The sequence below is a fragment of the Elgaria multicarinata genome, chromosome 4 (genome assembly GCF_023053635.1).
Source record: "Elgaria multicarinata webbii isolate HBS135686 ecotype San Diego chromosome 4, rElgMul1.1.pri, whole genome shotgun sequence".
NCBI classification, from domain to species: Eukaryota; Metazoa; Chordata; class Lepidosauria; order Squamata; family Anguidae; genus Elgaria; species Elgaria multicarinata.
In genome coordinates, this window is record NC_086174.1 from 13793662 (window position 1) to 13806546 (window position 12885).

Consider the following 12885-nt stretch of genomic DNA (forward strand, 5'->3'; position numbering starts at 1 on the left):
AAGACAAGCGAGGGAAGCAGGAGCGTTCCACCAGCCCTGCCAAAAGAATTCATTTTCCCCCTCTTCCCTCCGCATTCCTTTCTCCTTGCGTGTCGTGTGGTTTTAGATTGCAAACCTGCAAGGGTGAAATCGGTCTTGTTTTACTGACTGCATGTAAGCAGATCCCAGGGCATTTTGGGCTGAGGAGTGGAATAAATGCATTGAAATACATGATGATAAATAAAATAAATAAATACTAATTGCACTGAAGCATAATTACATGTATGCACATTGCAAGCTACTGAAGATACTGGGATCTAAACTGATACAGAGTTCTTAAGAAGCTATTAAATACTTCCTCAGCCAGGCTACCAATCCATTTATGTGCACTAGTCCACTAATGAGTAATTCAATTCTGTCTCTCTCTTTTTATTCGGCCCTGGTTAGGCCTCATCTAGAGTATTGTGTCCAGTTCTGGGCTCCACAATTCAAGAAGGATGCAGACAAGCTGGAGCGTGTTCAGAAGAGGGCAACCAGGATGATCAGGGGTCTAGAAACAAAGCCCTATGAAGAGAGACTGAAAGAACTGGGCATGTTTAGCTTGGAGAAGAGAAGATTGAGGGGAGACATGATAGCACTCTTCAAATACTTAAAAGGTTGTCACACAGAGGAGGGCCAGGATCTCTTCTCGATCCTCCCAGAGTGCAGGACACGGAATAACGGGCTCAAGTTAAAGGAAGCCAGATTCCAGGACATCAGCTGGACATCAGGAAAAGCCAGCTGGACATCACGAAAAACTTCCTGACAGTTAGAGCAGTACGACAATGGAATCAGTTGCCTAGGGAGGTTGTGGGCTCTCCCACACTAGAGGCATTCAAGAGGCAGCTGGACAACCATCTGTCAGGGATGCTTTAGGGTGGATTCCTGCATTGAGCAGGGGGTTGGACTCGATGGCCTTGTAGGCCCCTTCCAACTCTGCTATTCTATGATTCTATGATTCTATGATTCTTTCTCCAGCTAGATACAGAAGTACATGTTACTCTTAGGAGAATACTTTACCTCCTGGGCAGTGGATTCTATTATTATTATTATTTATTTATTTATTTATTTATTTATTTATATAGCACCATCAATGTACATGGTGCTGTACAGATTACACAGTAAATAGCAAGACCCTGCCGCATAGGCTTACAATCTAATAAAGTTGTAGTAAACAATAAGGAGGGAAAGAGAATGCAAACAGGCACAGGGAAGTGTAAACAGGCACCGGGTAGGGTGCAGCTAAACAGTATAGAGTCAGAACAAACTCAATATTTAAAAGCTATAGGGAACAGAAAAGTTTTTAGCTGAGTTTTAAAAGCTGTGATTGAGTTTGTAGTTCTCAAGTGTTCTGGAAGAGCGTTCCAGGCGTAAGGGGCAGAAGAAGAACCCAAAGGCCATCAGCTGGCTCCCTGCAGTGCTAAAAAAAAATTATTCGCAAGGAGTTTAGTATAAATGGGGAAGCAGTCCAAATTGGCCTGTCTCCCCTCCCTCCACCTGCAGCCTGAAGTGATACTGTCTACTCTACAACCAGAGGACCCTGACAGGCTATTCTTTTTCTCTGGAGCAAGCAGCCCTGTGGTCTTCCTCTATAGGCTTGGGATCAGGCTGGGAACATACTAATTTTAACTTTGGAAATTAGTATGTTCATAATCCAATCCCAAACCTATACAGGCAATCCCCTGGGCTGCTTGCACCAATTCCTTCTGTACAGGATAGAATCATAAATGCAATACCAAGATCCTTTCAACCACAAGATACTTTCCTAGCTGTGCCCCAAGTTCTAGAAATCAGTAAATCACCATCATGGCAAATAATCAATGATGCATTTATGATCGAAATAATCAATGATGCATTTATGATCGAAATAATCAATGATGCATTTATGATCGAAATAATCAATGATGCATTCATAAGAAAATGATCCAGGCTGAAATCCTTGCATTTCGCAACAGTCCACTTCTCTACCAGTTGAGAATCAATTCTAGAGAAGCCTCCATGAAAATGTCAGCCTACTCTTGCAAACTGTATTCCAGGGCAAAATGCCAAGAACTGTTTTCTGTTTTGTTTTGTTAAAAGAACCCTGGGAAAAAGTAATTAAGCTTACAAGCCAACATGCACCCAGTCGGCAACTTGAATTTCATTTCATTTCTTATATTTCTATACCTCCCCATAGCCAAAGCTCTCTGGGCGGTTCACAGAAGTCAAAAGCCATGAAAATACATTACACAAAGCTACAAAAACGCAGCACAAATACTGCACTGCCCAAATGTTTCCCCCTTAAGAAACCCCCGTTGCAACATAGATGCCGATGAAGGGGCAGTGAAGCTGAGCATCACGGGAGCTGTACGCAGCGACGCTTGGCTTCCGATTCTCAGTACTATCTCAATTTCACTGGAGGAAAGTAAAGCAAAAGGCTAATGGCTAAGTCTTCATTTGTCAAGAGGAAAGCTAAACCGAAAGACCCTTGTGCGAATTGCCGAACTATGGACATCAAGACGACCCCTGTGCTGTTTAATACTGTATTTCTTCGATTCTAAGACGCACTTTTTCCCCTAAAGTAACAGCTCTAAAAATTGGGTGCACCTTAGATTCGATGGCGCCTTAGAATCGAAGAAATACGGTAATTACATTTGTCGAGTCTGCAGCGGGACAGGCGGGGAAAGAGGGTAGGGGGTGAAGAGAGAGAGAGAGAGAAGGGAGTGGAGAGAGAAGCGGGGGGGGAGAGGGGCAACGTCTCGGAGCATCTCAAACGTTGCCGCCAGGAGCCGGCTGGGAGGGACCCCAGCTCCGGCAGGCCAGCGAGCTTCCAAAGAGCTCGGCCTCGCCTCTGTTAAGGAGATGGGAAACGGAAGAATCACCTGAGCAGTGCTGGTTGGGCTCGCCCGCCCACCCCCTCCCGTCCATGTGAATGGTGCAGACCAGCTTTTGAATGCATGTGTGGCTGTCCGTTCCCAGGCAGGGGACGATTGGTTCCTGCTTCCCATTCATGTAACCTGCCTCTATGCGTGTGCGTGTGGGTGCGCACGCGTGTGTCTGTGTCTCGCTCGCTCCCTGTTCCTCTCCCCCTCCGCTGCGTGTATGTACCGTAAAATTGCTTTGCTGGCTGATTGGAGAAATTTATTTTTTCTTCGAATTAAAGCTTTTTTCCCCTGTTGGTGGCACTGAAATTAGTGTGCGCCTTAGATTCAATGGCGTCTTACAATCGAAGAAATACGGTAACAGTTCAGTAGGCAGTCCTTCGATATCCATGGCTTCACGGGTGTTTTTAATACTATGTATCAATTAAGATACTCTCTCCCTCTAGCCCATTCCTCTCTCTTCCATCTCAACCCCACTGTATACCGTACATTAGCATCAGCCCACAGGAATGCATATTTCAATGCCTCTTTGTACGGGCAAGACGCTTTCACGGAAAAGCCTAGAGGCACAACTGTTGTGTAGCCGGTTACGGCAGCACATCCTTCAACGCCAACTCTACTTATCCACCCCCATTATCAACAGGAGCAACCGCGGCCATCGCCATGGCCCCTGCTCCGTTTGGTAGAAGAAGCGCTTCACCCTGAACACGCCACGAACGGAAGACAGAACGCTGCCGTGACCCTAAGCGGGCGTCGTTTTGCAAAACCTCCTCCTCCACCACCACCGTCAGAAATAAATCAACAAAATGAGAACCTACCGTTCATCCCATTGTAGAGGCCCCTGTGGTGGGGCGATAGCTCATCCGCAACTTGCCTCCTTAAGGTGCCTTCCCTGCTGCCGCCGCCCAAGTGTTTGAGGTGTTCCGGACTTCCCCCATAGTGCTGTTTGAGGTGCTCGGGGCTGGTGCCCCTCACTTTCGGGAGGTGTTCTGTGCTCCCGCTCAGGGTGTGTTTTTGAAGCAGCTCGGGGCTACCCCCACCGCCGCCGCCGCTGCTGTGCTTCTGAGGCTCCGGGCTGCTGCCGGGCCTATGTTTCTGAAAATGTTCCGGGCTTCCGCTCAACATGTGCTTAGGCAGGGTTTCCGGGCTGCTGCAGCTGTGCTTCTGCTGGTCCGGCGCACCTTTGCCGAGGCTTTTGTGATGCTCTGGGCTCGGCCCTTTCAGATGCTTTTGATGGTCAGGGCTACTGGAAGCCCTGGGTTTGTGCAGGTGCTCGGGGCTGGCGCTTCTATGCTTTTGGTGCTCGGGGCTCCCCTCGCTCCTCGTTTTTTGGAGGTGCTCGGGACTGGAGCTTGGGTGGTGCTTGTGATGGTCGGGGCTATCCGTGCTCCCGGTGCTGGAGGTACTGCTCCCGTCTCCCACGTCCCGCATGAACGTACTGGCGGCGTTCAACTGGCAGAGGCTGGCTTGGCTATCGATGGAGTTCCGGCAGCCGGCCACGCCGCCCTTGTCCTCGTCCAGCAGGACGCAGAGCTCCTTCAGCTCCAAGTTCTCCTTCACCACCTCTTCCTGCCTCACCTCCAGCTCTTTCAGCTTCTGCAAGTATAAGGCCACCTCTTTGTGCATGACGCCGGCGCTGTACCGGCCGAGTCTCTGCCACTCCCGGGAGACCTTTTTGCCTTTCTGCCGATCGTCATCCAAGAAACAGCAAAGGTCTCGCAGCTCCTGGTTGTCTTCCTGCAGTTTCTGATTGATGTCCTTCAAGAGAGAGAGGGAGTGGGGGGGAAACACCAGATATTACTAAGGAGAGACTCCAGGTACGCATCTACGGACGAGACGCTAGAGCACAAAACAGGGCAATCTTGCAAATTTCTCATTAGCTATTTCCTCCCACGTTCCATTGCCAGCTTGATTTAACGTTGGCAATGATGTATCTATTCAACACCACTCCTGGACTGTTGGGTGTTCCGGACATGAATTGCCACCCACCAGTTGAAGACCACTGTTTTAGACTACAACTCCCACAATTCCCAACTATTCATCATGCTGACTGGGGCTGATGGAGTTGAAGTTGCAAACACCTGGAAAACACCAGGTTGGGGAAGGCTGAGGTGAAGCTATGCAGACATAAATCCCTCCATCCTCAATGGCTCCAACTCAGTCCTATAGGAGAAAGTAAACTGGCTAAAACCTGGACTCACCAAAGTTGAAATGAAAAAGTAAAGTTGGCATGAGAAAGCAAACAGGCTGACACCTATGTCCCTATACTTTGGTCCATGGAACAGACTCTTGGCGCCCTGTGCCCAGACGGCCGTGCGACATCCGGGAAGTGAAGAGGAACGTCACACCCGTTGCAGCCGCTATTTTTTTTAAAAAAAACAACATAGGAGTGCAATTGTCCTGAAGCGAAATGTAAGTTCAAAATGTAAGTTTGGAGGATGGCAACAAGGGAGAGGGCCTTTTCAGTGGTTGCCCCCCGACTGTGGAATGATCTTCCCGATGAGGCTCGCGTGGCGCCAACATTGTTATCTTTTCGGCGCCAGGTCAAGACTTTTCTCTTCTCCCGGGCATTTTAACAGCATTTAACAACGCTAAGTTTGTTTTTAATGGACCCCAGAATTGTTGTTTTTAAATGGATCCTGTTGTTTTTATACTGTTTTTATGTTTTTAAAATTTTGTATACTTCTAATGTTTACTATTTTAAATTGTTGTAAACCGCCCAGAGAGCTTCGGCTGTGGGGCGGTATATAAATGTAATAAAATAAATAAAATAAATAAATAAAAACAAAAAGCCCTGACCCCACTCCCCCCATCCCTGATGTCCCTAGACTCCCCTCGGCCTGGCTCCTTCCTTCTGCTGACCCCTGCTAGGGAAGAAGCTGGGATGGGCGCCCACACCATCCACGGTCCTCAGGATCATCCCGGGACTGCAGGTAAAACTGGGATAACTGAGGTCTCACCTATCCTGGAAAAATGGAGGCATCAGTCCTGCCTGTCCCCGGGATCCCTGTGTGTCATTTGGATGCGCAGGGATGATCCAGGGGAAAATCAAAGGTGTAGAAAGGGGCGGAGCCTCCTCTGGGGTGCCTCCTCAAAAATGACCCAAGATTTCAGTTTGCTGGAATCTGAGCAACAAGTCATAGCCTGCACCTCATCCAGAATGGAACGCTAGACTAGCTCCTCTTCCCAAACTCTTGTGTCCCAGTAAAGTGAATCCCATGTTAAAAGAAGTAAACGTTGTCCCGCAGCGTTCCACGTGGTGCATAAAGAAGGGCTACTGCACAGAACATTTTCTCCTTCACATTTGCCACTTGTAAGCACAAGCAGGGGCACCTGCAGGTGAGTGCATCTACTTACGAGGAGACACCCCAGAGGAGGCTGTATTGAATAGAGTCGGTTCCATTCAATAAATAACCAGAACCAGAATTTCCTAGTCCGTCTGTCTGCCTCCGATAAAGTTGCAAGAGGAAAATGATTTCGGGCGGCGGGAATTTAACACAATCGAGGTTTATCAAAAAAGAAAAACCAGAAAGCATCCTTTTGGAGAGACTAGGAAGAATAATCAGCAGGAAGCTAGCACAAGCTTAACTCAACTGTCCATCTTTAAGAAGAAAAGCTTATTATCTTCCTGGTAAAATAGGTATAGCAACAGTTTTCATCTTCCATCCAGCAATGGGGTTACCTAAGCCTCGTGAGATCTGCCTCTTTCTCTCTCCCTCACCAAGACAAAGGTAGATACCAGGAAATCCAGAAGAAGGGACTGAGACATCTCCTACGTCCATTGCAGAAGAGCCAAACCCTGCCAGAGTTCCAGAGTGAAAGAAAAGTGGACCGTAGGTGTAAAAAAAAAAGTGCATTTCCTTAACTTCCTTACTTGTATGTTTGTACAATGATGTACACAGACCTTAGGGGAGAAGTAGATGTGACATTAATTGCGTATTTTTTTTAAAAAAAATCCATTTCAGCACATTAAATATAAACATGCAGAAGTGGATTTTTTTAAAAAAAAATGTAAAGAGAGCCTAATCATTTTTTAGATCACAACAGGCATGGAAGTGCAATTTAACCTTTTTCCTCCCCAGCTACAAGGCACAGGAAATCCCTCCTCTGACAGTGCAATTCCCATTGGGGGGGTGTCTCATTGGCACCAGTGGGAGGATACTCGACCATATGGTGGGGGAAGGAAATACCAGCTTCAGAAGAAGGGTTTTTCTCAGGAGCACAGCAGAGGAAGAAAAGGTTCAATTTCCCCTATATGCTACTGCAATGCCAGTACCTATCACACCCTCCCAAGGTGATGCTATCTGCATCATCATCATCATCATCATCATTATTATTATTATTATTATTATTATTATTATTTGCAAGTTAAACTCAAGGATGCTGTGTCACTACTTTTGGCTCAAACAATGTGTTATGTGGTGTTCCCTGCACCACATCTATTTTTTAAAAAAATCCAAAACAGCCCAGAGCCAGATACATCTAAACATAATAGCGGACTGCTTCACTCTTTTTACCGGCTTATTTTCCAGCTCAAAATCCCACCCACCCAGACTGCTTTTCCACTCCCTATAGGTTCCCCCATCTCTTTGCGGGCTTTGAAAAAGCAACCAGATTGGGGGGAGGCAGAGTTAAGCAGCCTTCTTTCTCCGCCCTTCTTCTGTTCAGCTAGGGTGACCATATGGAAAGGAGGACAGGGCTCCTGGATCTTTAACAGTTGCAAAGAAAAGGGAATTCCAGCAGATGTCATTTGTATGCCTGCAACACCTGGTGAAATTCCCTCTTCATCCCAACAGTTAAAGCTGCAGGAGCTATACTAGAGTGACCAGATACAAAAGAGGGCAGGGCTCCTGCTGCCTTAACTGTTGTGATGAAGAGGGAATTTCACCAGGTTCCCCATATAATGACACCTGCTGAAATTCCATTTTCTATGCAACTGTTAAAGATACAGGAGCCCTGACCTCCTTTCCATGTGGTGACCCTCGTCCAGCTGCGCCCTGATCTAGGTTGCATTGGCTTAAAACACACACGTTTAACATGTATTTGAGCCTTAGCGGCTTCTACCTCAGTCTCCAGGTCAATTGAGTGCATTATTTCAGTTTTCTATTCCTCCTCTGCCTGCTGGATCAATAGCCAACCAACGCTGCCGCTAAATGTAATCATCCAGAAAGAGCTAGGCAAAGACTTTTTAAAAAAAGTTTCTGCTCCCATCTCTCTTTACAGGATTAGGGAAATGTGGGCATGCATGCACACACACACACACACAGGTTCCAATCTGTAGGGCCAATGAACTTTGCAACCCGCAAAGCTTTCGCATGAGCAGAAACGGAAGCTGGAAGAAGCTGAAAACTTTTCAGAGTCCATTAAAAGGCCGAAAAGTAGAATGGGCAGTAATAAATGTGGTGGGAAAGGAGAAAGGCAGAACACACGCTTTGCATGCCAAAAGGCCCCAGTATCAATCTCCCACATCTCCAGTTATTGGGGCTGGAAAATATTCCTGCCTGAAACCCTGGAAAGCCACTGCCAGTCAGTGTCGACAATACTAGCCTAGATGGACCAATGGTCTGTTCCAGTCTCAGGCAGCTTCCTATGTTCTTACAGATCTGCACATACCAGCTCAGCCCAGCTTACCCTCACCTGAGCACCTATGATGCATAAGAATTGCCTCCAGGTGACCAGATAGGAAAGCTTTACAAAAGCTACTGGTAGTTGGTGTTTTGCTTTGTTTGTTTACGACCATGACTTAGGGGTGTGTGGTCATGGGAGAAGGGGGGGCATTAAAAATGGTTGCCCAAGTAACTCTTGTGAATGTATTTGCAAGGCTAGGTCAGCATTGTAAGCAGGATAACCAACTCTTTGCAATCCCAGTTCCTTTCCTGGGCTGATGCATATACTATGAAGTCTTGATCAATTTAGGAGAGATGGGTTAAGGTAGAATCAAGTGAGCGTTAGCCACAGAGGACAGCCGGCGGGCACTCGTCAGAGGGCAGTCTGAAGACATAAGTAGTAGTTGTGGTTGTGATAATAATGGCCAGCATGCAGCCATGTGCAAAAGAACTCAGGACAGTGGACATGGTTCTCCATTCCCTGTTCCTTTAATCTCACTACAAACCTGTGAAATAGGTTTCATTGAGCAAAAGAGCCAGTGTGGTGTAATGGCTAGAGTGTTGGACTGGGAGTCAGGAGATCCGGGTTCTAGTCCCCCCACTCAGCCATGGAAACCCACAGGGTGACTTTGGGCCAGTCACAGACTCTCAGGCCAAACTACATCACAGGGTTGTTGTTGTTAGGATAAAATGGACAACCATCTGTCAGGGATGCTTTAGGGTGGATTCCTGCATTGAGCTGGGTGTTGGACTCGATGGCCTCATTGGCCCCTTCCAACTCTACTATTCTATGATTCTATGGAGAGGAGGCTTATGTACGCTGCCTTGGATTCCTTAGAGGAATCAAGGCAGGATATAAATGTAACAATAAATAAATAAATAAATAAATAAATGTGACTGTATCCAACTAATCATCTGTCAGTCTAGTGATGTACGCTCCAATAAACAAAACCTGTGAAGTAGGTTCCATTGAGCAAAAGTGACTGGGCCAACGTGGATCCAACTCATCAATGGTCAACTGATCATCTGCCAGGCCAGTGAAGTAGGTTCCACTGGAGTAAGTTCAATTGAACAGAAGCCACTGGCTTAAGGTGGATCCAATTTGTCAACTGTTAGACGAGTCTTCCCCAACCTAGTGTCCTCCAGCTGTGTTGGACTACAACACCCATCATTCCCAGCCACCATGGTGTTGCAGTCCAACACATCTGGACAGTGCCAGGTTGGAGAAGACTATAAGGCATTCCTGAGGGGGTCAATGAGCCTCTGGAGCCTTCTTCCTGCTCTGCTCCTATCATATAAGACAGACAGACTCAACTGGTACACAACAGTTTCAATAATAATAATAATAATCTGTCACTTGCAGTTCACTGTCACGGCGTCAGAGGACTTGTTCAATAGTTACTGAACACACCACTGGCTACTATGCAAAGTACTGAGGAGGAAGGTCTTTGCTCAAGCAATTTCCCCCTCCAATCTTACAGATGTCCAGATATTTCAGACTTCAACTCCCAGCATTCATGATCATTGGCCATGTTCGCAGGACCTTCTGGGAGTTAGAGTCCCAAACACCCAGAGATCAACCTTGGGCCCACCTGTGCCATAGACAACCAGGGAGTTAACTGTGCTGGATTGGAGGGGTCCTCATATATTTTAATGCCTCCAGTTCCAGACAGCTTGCATCATCCTGATCCTCAACTTCCTCAGCTTTTGTTTGCTGGCCAATTTATTTATGTAGGGTCCTATAACTTTAGCAGATCAACACACACACACACACACACAAGATAGGGGCTGATAACCTACATGTCAACAATGGAAAAGCTAAATGACAGAACAGGAAGGAAAAGAGAATCAGGAAAGATGAAAGGTATCAAGTCACAAACGTCGCCAAATGCAGTCACACGTACTGCGATATTGTTTCCATTAAGGATGGTTAAAGACCTGCCTGATCGGAAGTCAAACAACGTTCCAGCTTGCCCACTATTGTCAGGGAGTCCAGGAAAGAGAAGGAGGCAGTGAAAGACCCCTTTAAATGCCCTCTTGGTCCAGCAGGACTACCTGCCCACTGCACAGGGCTATCTGCTATCAACTGCGCCGTGTTAGATTTCAATATTGCGTATTGTGATGTTTTTAGTCCTCTATCTTCACGTTGCTTCTAAAGCCGGATTGGCAGGTATCCTGAAAGGCAGGATATAAATAATTGTAAAGGGTCTCGAGGCGCCTTAAAAACAATCAAAATTTTATTATGGCATAAGTTTTCACGGACACTGTCCACTTTCATCAGATGTACATCAGGTTGTTAATCTTAAAAACGCCACAAGCTCCTTTGTTAGTGTTTCTGCAAGAGTTCTGGAAATAAACTCTAGCCCTCCCAGAAAGATATCTTCCTAAGCTCTGCTACCCGAAGACTTTTTACTGGAGATGGGGTAGATTGGAACTGAAACTTAGTAAGTAAAAAAAAAAAAACGGGGGGGGGGGGATTCCATTGTAATTTGTACATGCACTGGGAAGACAAAACTGGTCACTGCTTTCCCACAAAGTACCCTCCATCTCACCCTCCCACTTGCCTGGGCACAGGGTTCAAGCAGTGAAATAAATGCCTGTGCAATCAATGCACATTTTCTACAAAGAAGCGATCTTGCATGCAGCAGCGCCCTGAAGTGTGATGGGAAAGCGCTCTGCACATACTCAGAGGTGATCTGTTATGATTACCTCACAAGTTCTGGATCCGAATCGTAGCAATCAAAAGAATATGGGGAGGCGACGGTGGGGCTGCCCCCGTCCAAGGGAAATCTTGTTTTCGGATCAATAGGGGAGGGGTGTAAATGACCCTGCCGTGAGGTTAGTGTTGGCAGGCTGTCTCAAGTGGCAGATTTGGGGGGTGGGGAGGGTACCCTGATGACAAAGCAGGAAGCAGAGGAATCTCATCCATGATGCGGAACAAGCCACCGGGGGGGGGGGGAGTTCTCCCCCATAAGACCCACTGAAATTAATGGGGGCTGCTCTGGAGAGATGTTCTGTTATTGCAAGAGGGCTTCTATGGGAGAACATCAGGGCAGATTGAGCCCCATGGGACTTAGTGGAGGAGGGAAGGCCCCTTTGGGTTTTCAACTTCAGGCCTATTAAGAGTTTGGACCTGCTCTGCAAAGGAGTAGAACTTCCAGTCTCCTTGGGTTCCTTGCAAGGGGTGGGGGGGAGGCAGAATATAAATGTGATGATGATGATGATGGTTAAAAAGCCCCCAAGGACCCCGTTTCAATTCACAGCTGTTCACCCACTCCCCAACCTGCTCTTCATCCCCATTTGGCAGGTGGGTGCCCTCAGTGGAAGCTGGTGGCTCCGATTTCGGTGGGGCTGTGAACGCACTCAATTTGCGCCAGCCAGAGCTGTAAAGGAGCTTTCCAAGGTGCTGAACCCTAACCCCAAACTAGGTTCAGCACCTCGAATAGGTCCTTCGGAGGTCCAGCCGGGACTGACTGAACCCCAGCGTGGATTCGCAGCCCCACCGAAATCGGAGCCACCCGCCTCCACTGTGCGGCGCCTTACCTTGAGCCCCCGGATCTCGCCCAGGTGAAGCTGCAGGCGTCGGTTGACCTCGCGGATGAGGTTGCTGTGGTCCAGCATAGCGCTCATCTTCTCGGCCTCGGCCTTGCGCAAGCTCCGGATGAGCTCCTCCTTACTCCACTGGAGCAGCTCCTCGTCCGACACCTTGGAGAGGTCTTCGGCCGGCCCCGGCCCGCCACCTTCCGATCCCGCCGCGGCTCCAGCCCCGGCCGCCGCCGCCGCCGCCGCCACCTTAGACATGCTGGCGACCGAAGCTGCCTCTGAACTCCGGGGAAAAGGCCAGCGCAGCCGAGCGGAGTCCTGGAGTGGGCAGTTCAACGCCGGGCTCCCCCCCGGGGGGGGGGAAGAGGCGAGCTGGACGGGGGGGGGTGTCTTTGGGCAACCTCTATGTGTGTCCCCGCCTCCACCCCAAATCCTCGAAAAGACCCCTTCCTCTCAGCCGCTACGATCTCTCCTTCTCTCCAGCGGGCGCCGAAGCGAAGCACCCCAAGAAATCGGAGCGACTTCGGAATCCAGCCAATCTTCGCAGTAAAGAGCGAACTTCTCCCTCTGCTTTTGGGTCACGGACTTTTCTCTTCGCCGCTGCTCCTTGCTCAGAAGGAAGGAGAGGCTCCCCGGGTGGAGTTTTATTTGTCGCAGGGGGAGAAAGGGGGGGACTTTCCCAACCCCCGATCGAAGACTTTGAGAGTGAGTTTGGGGGCGGGGGGGGCGAAAGGGGGCACAAGGGTATCGGAGTACAGCTTGGCCGCCGTTTATTGATTCCTCGAAGTTCAACTAGAACCCCCCCCCTTCAAAGGATCGTGCAATTCCACCAACCAACTTGTCTTTGTTTGAACGCT

At 48.2% G+C, this 12885-nt stretch overlaps 1 protein-coding gene across 1 annotated transcript in view; it reads right to left on the reverse strand.

Annotated features, from left to right (window-relative positions):
* Positions 1-12286, reverse strand: part of CCDC85A (coiled-coil domain containing 85A) — a 176734-nt gene extending 164448 nt beyond the window's left edge. The window contains exons 1-2 of the mRNA XM_063125374.1: positions 12029-12286; positions 3698-4637 (exon numbers count right to left, since the gene is read on the reverse strand). Of these exons, the coding sequence (XP_062981444.1) occupies positions 3698-4637; positions 12029-12286 (1198 nt within the window). The remainder of the gene's footprint in view (positions 1-3697; positions 4638-12028) is intronic.
* Positions 12287-12885: the final 599 nt, after the last annotated feature.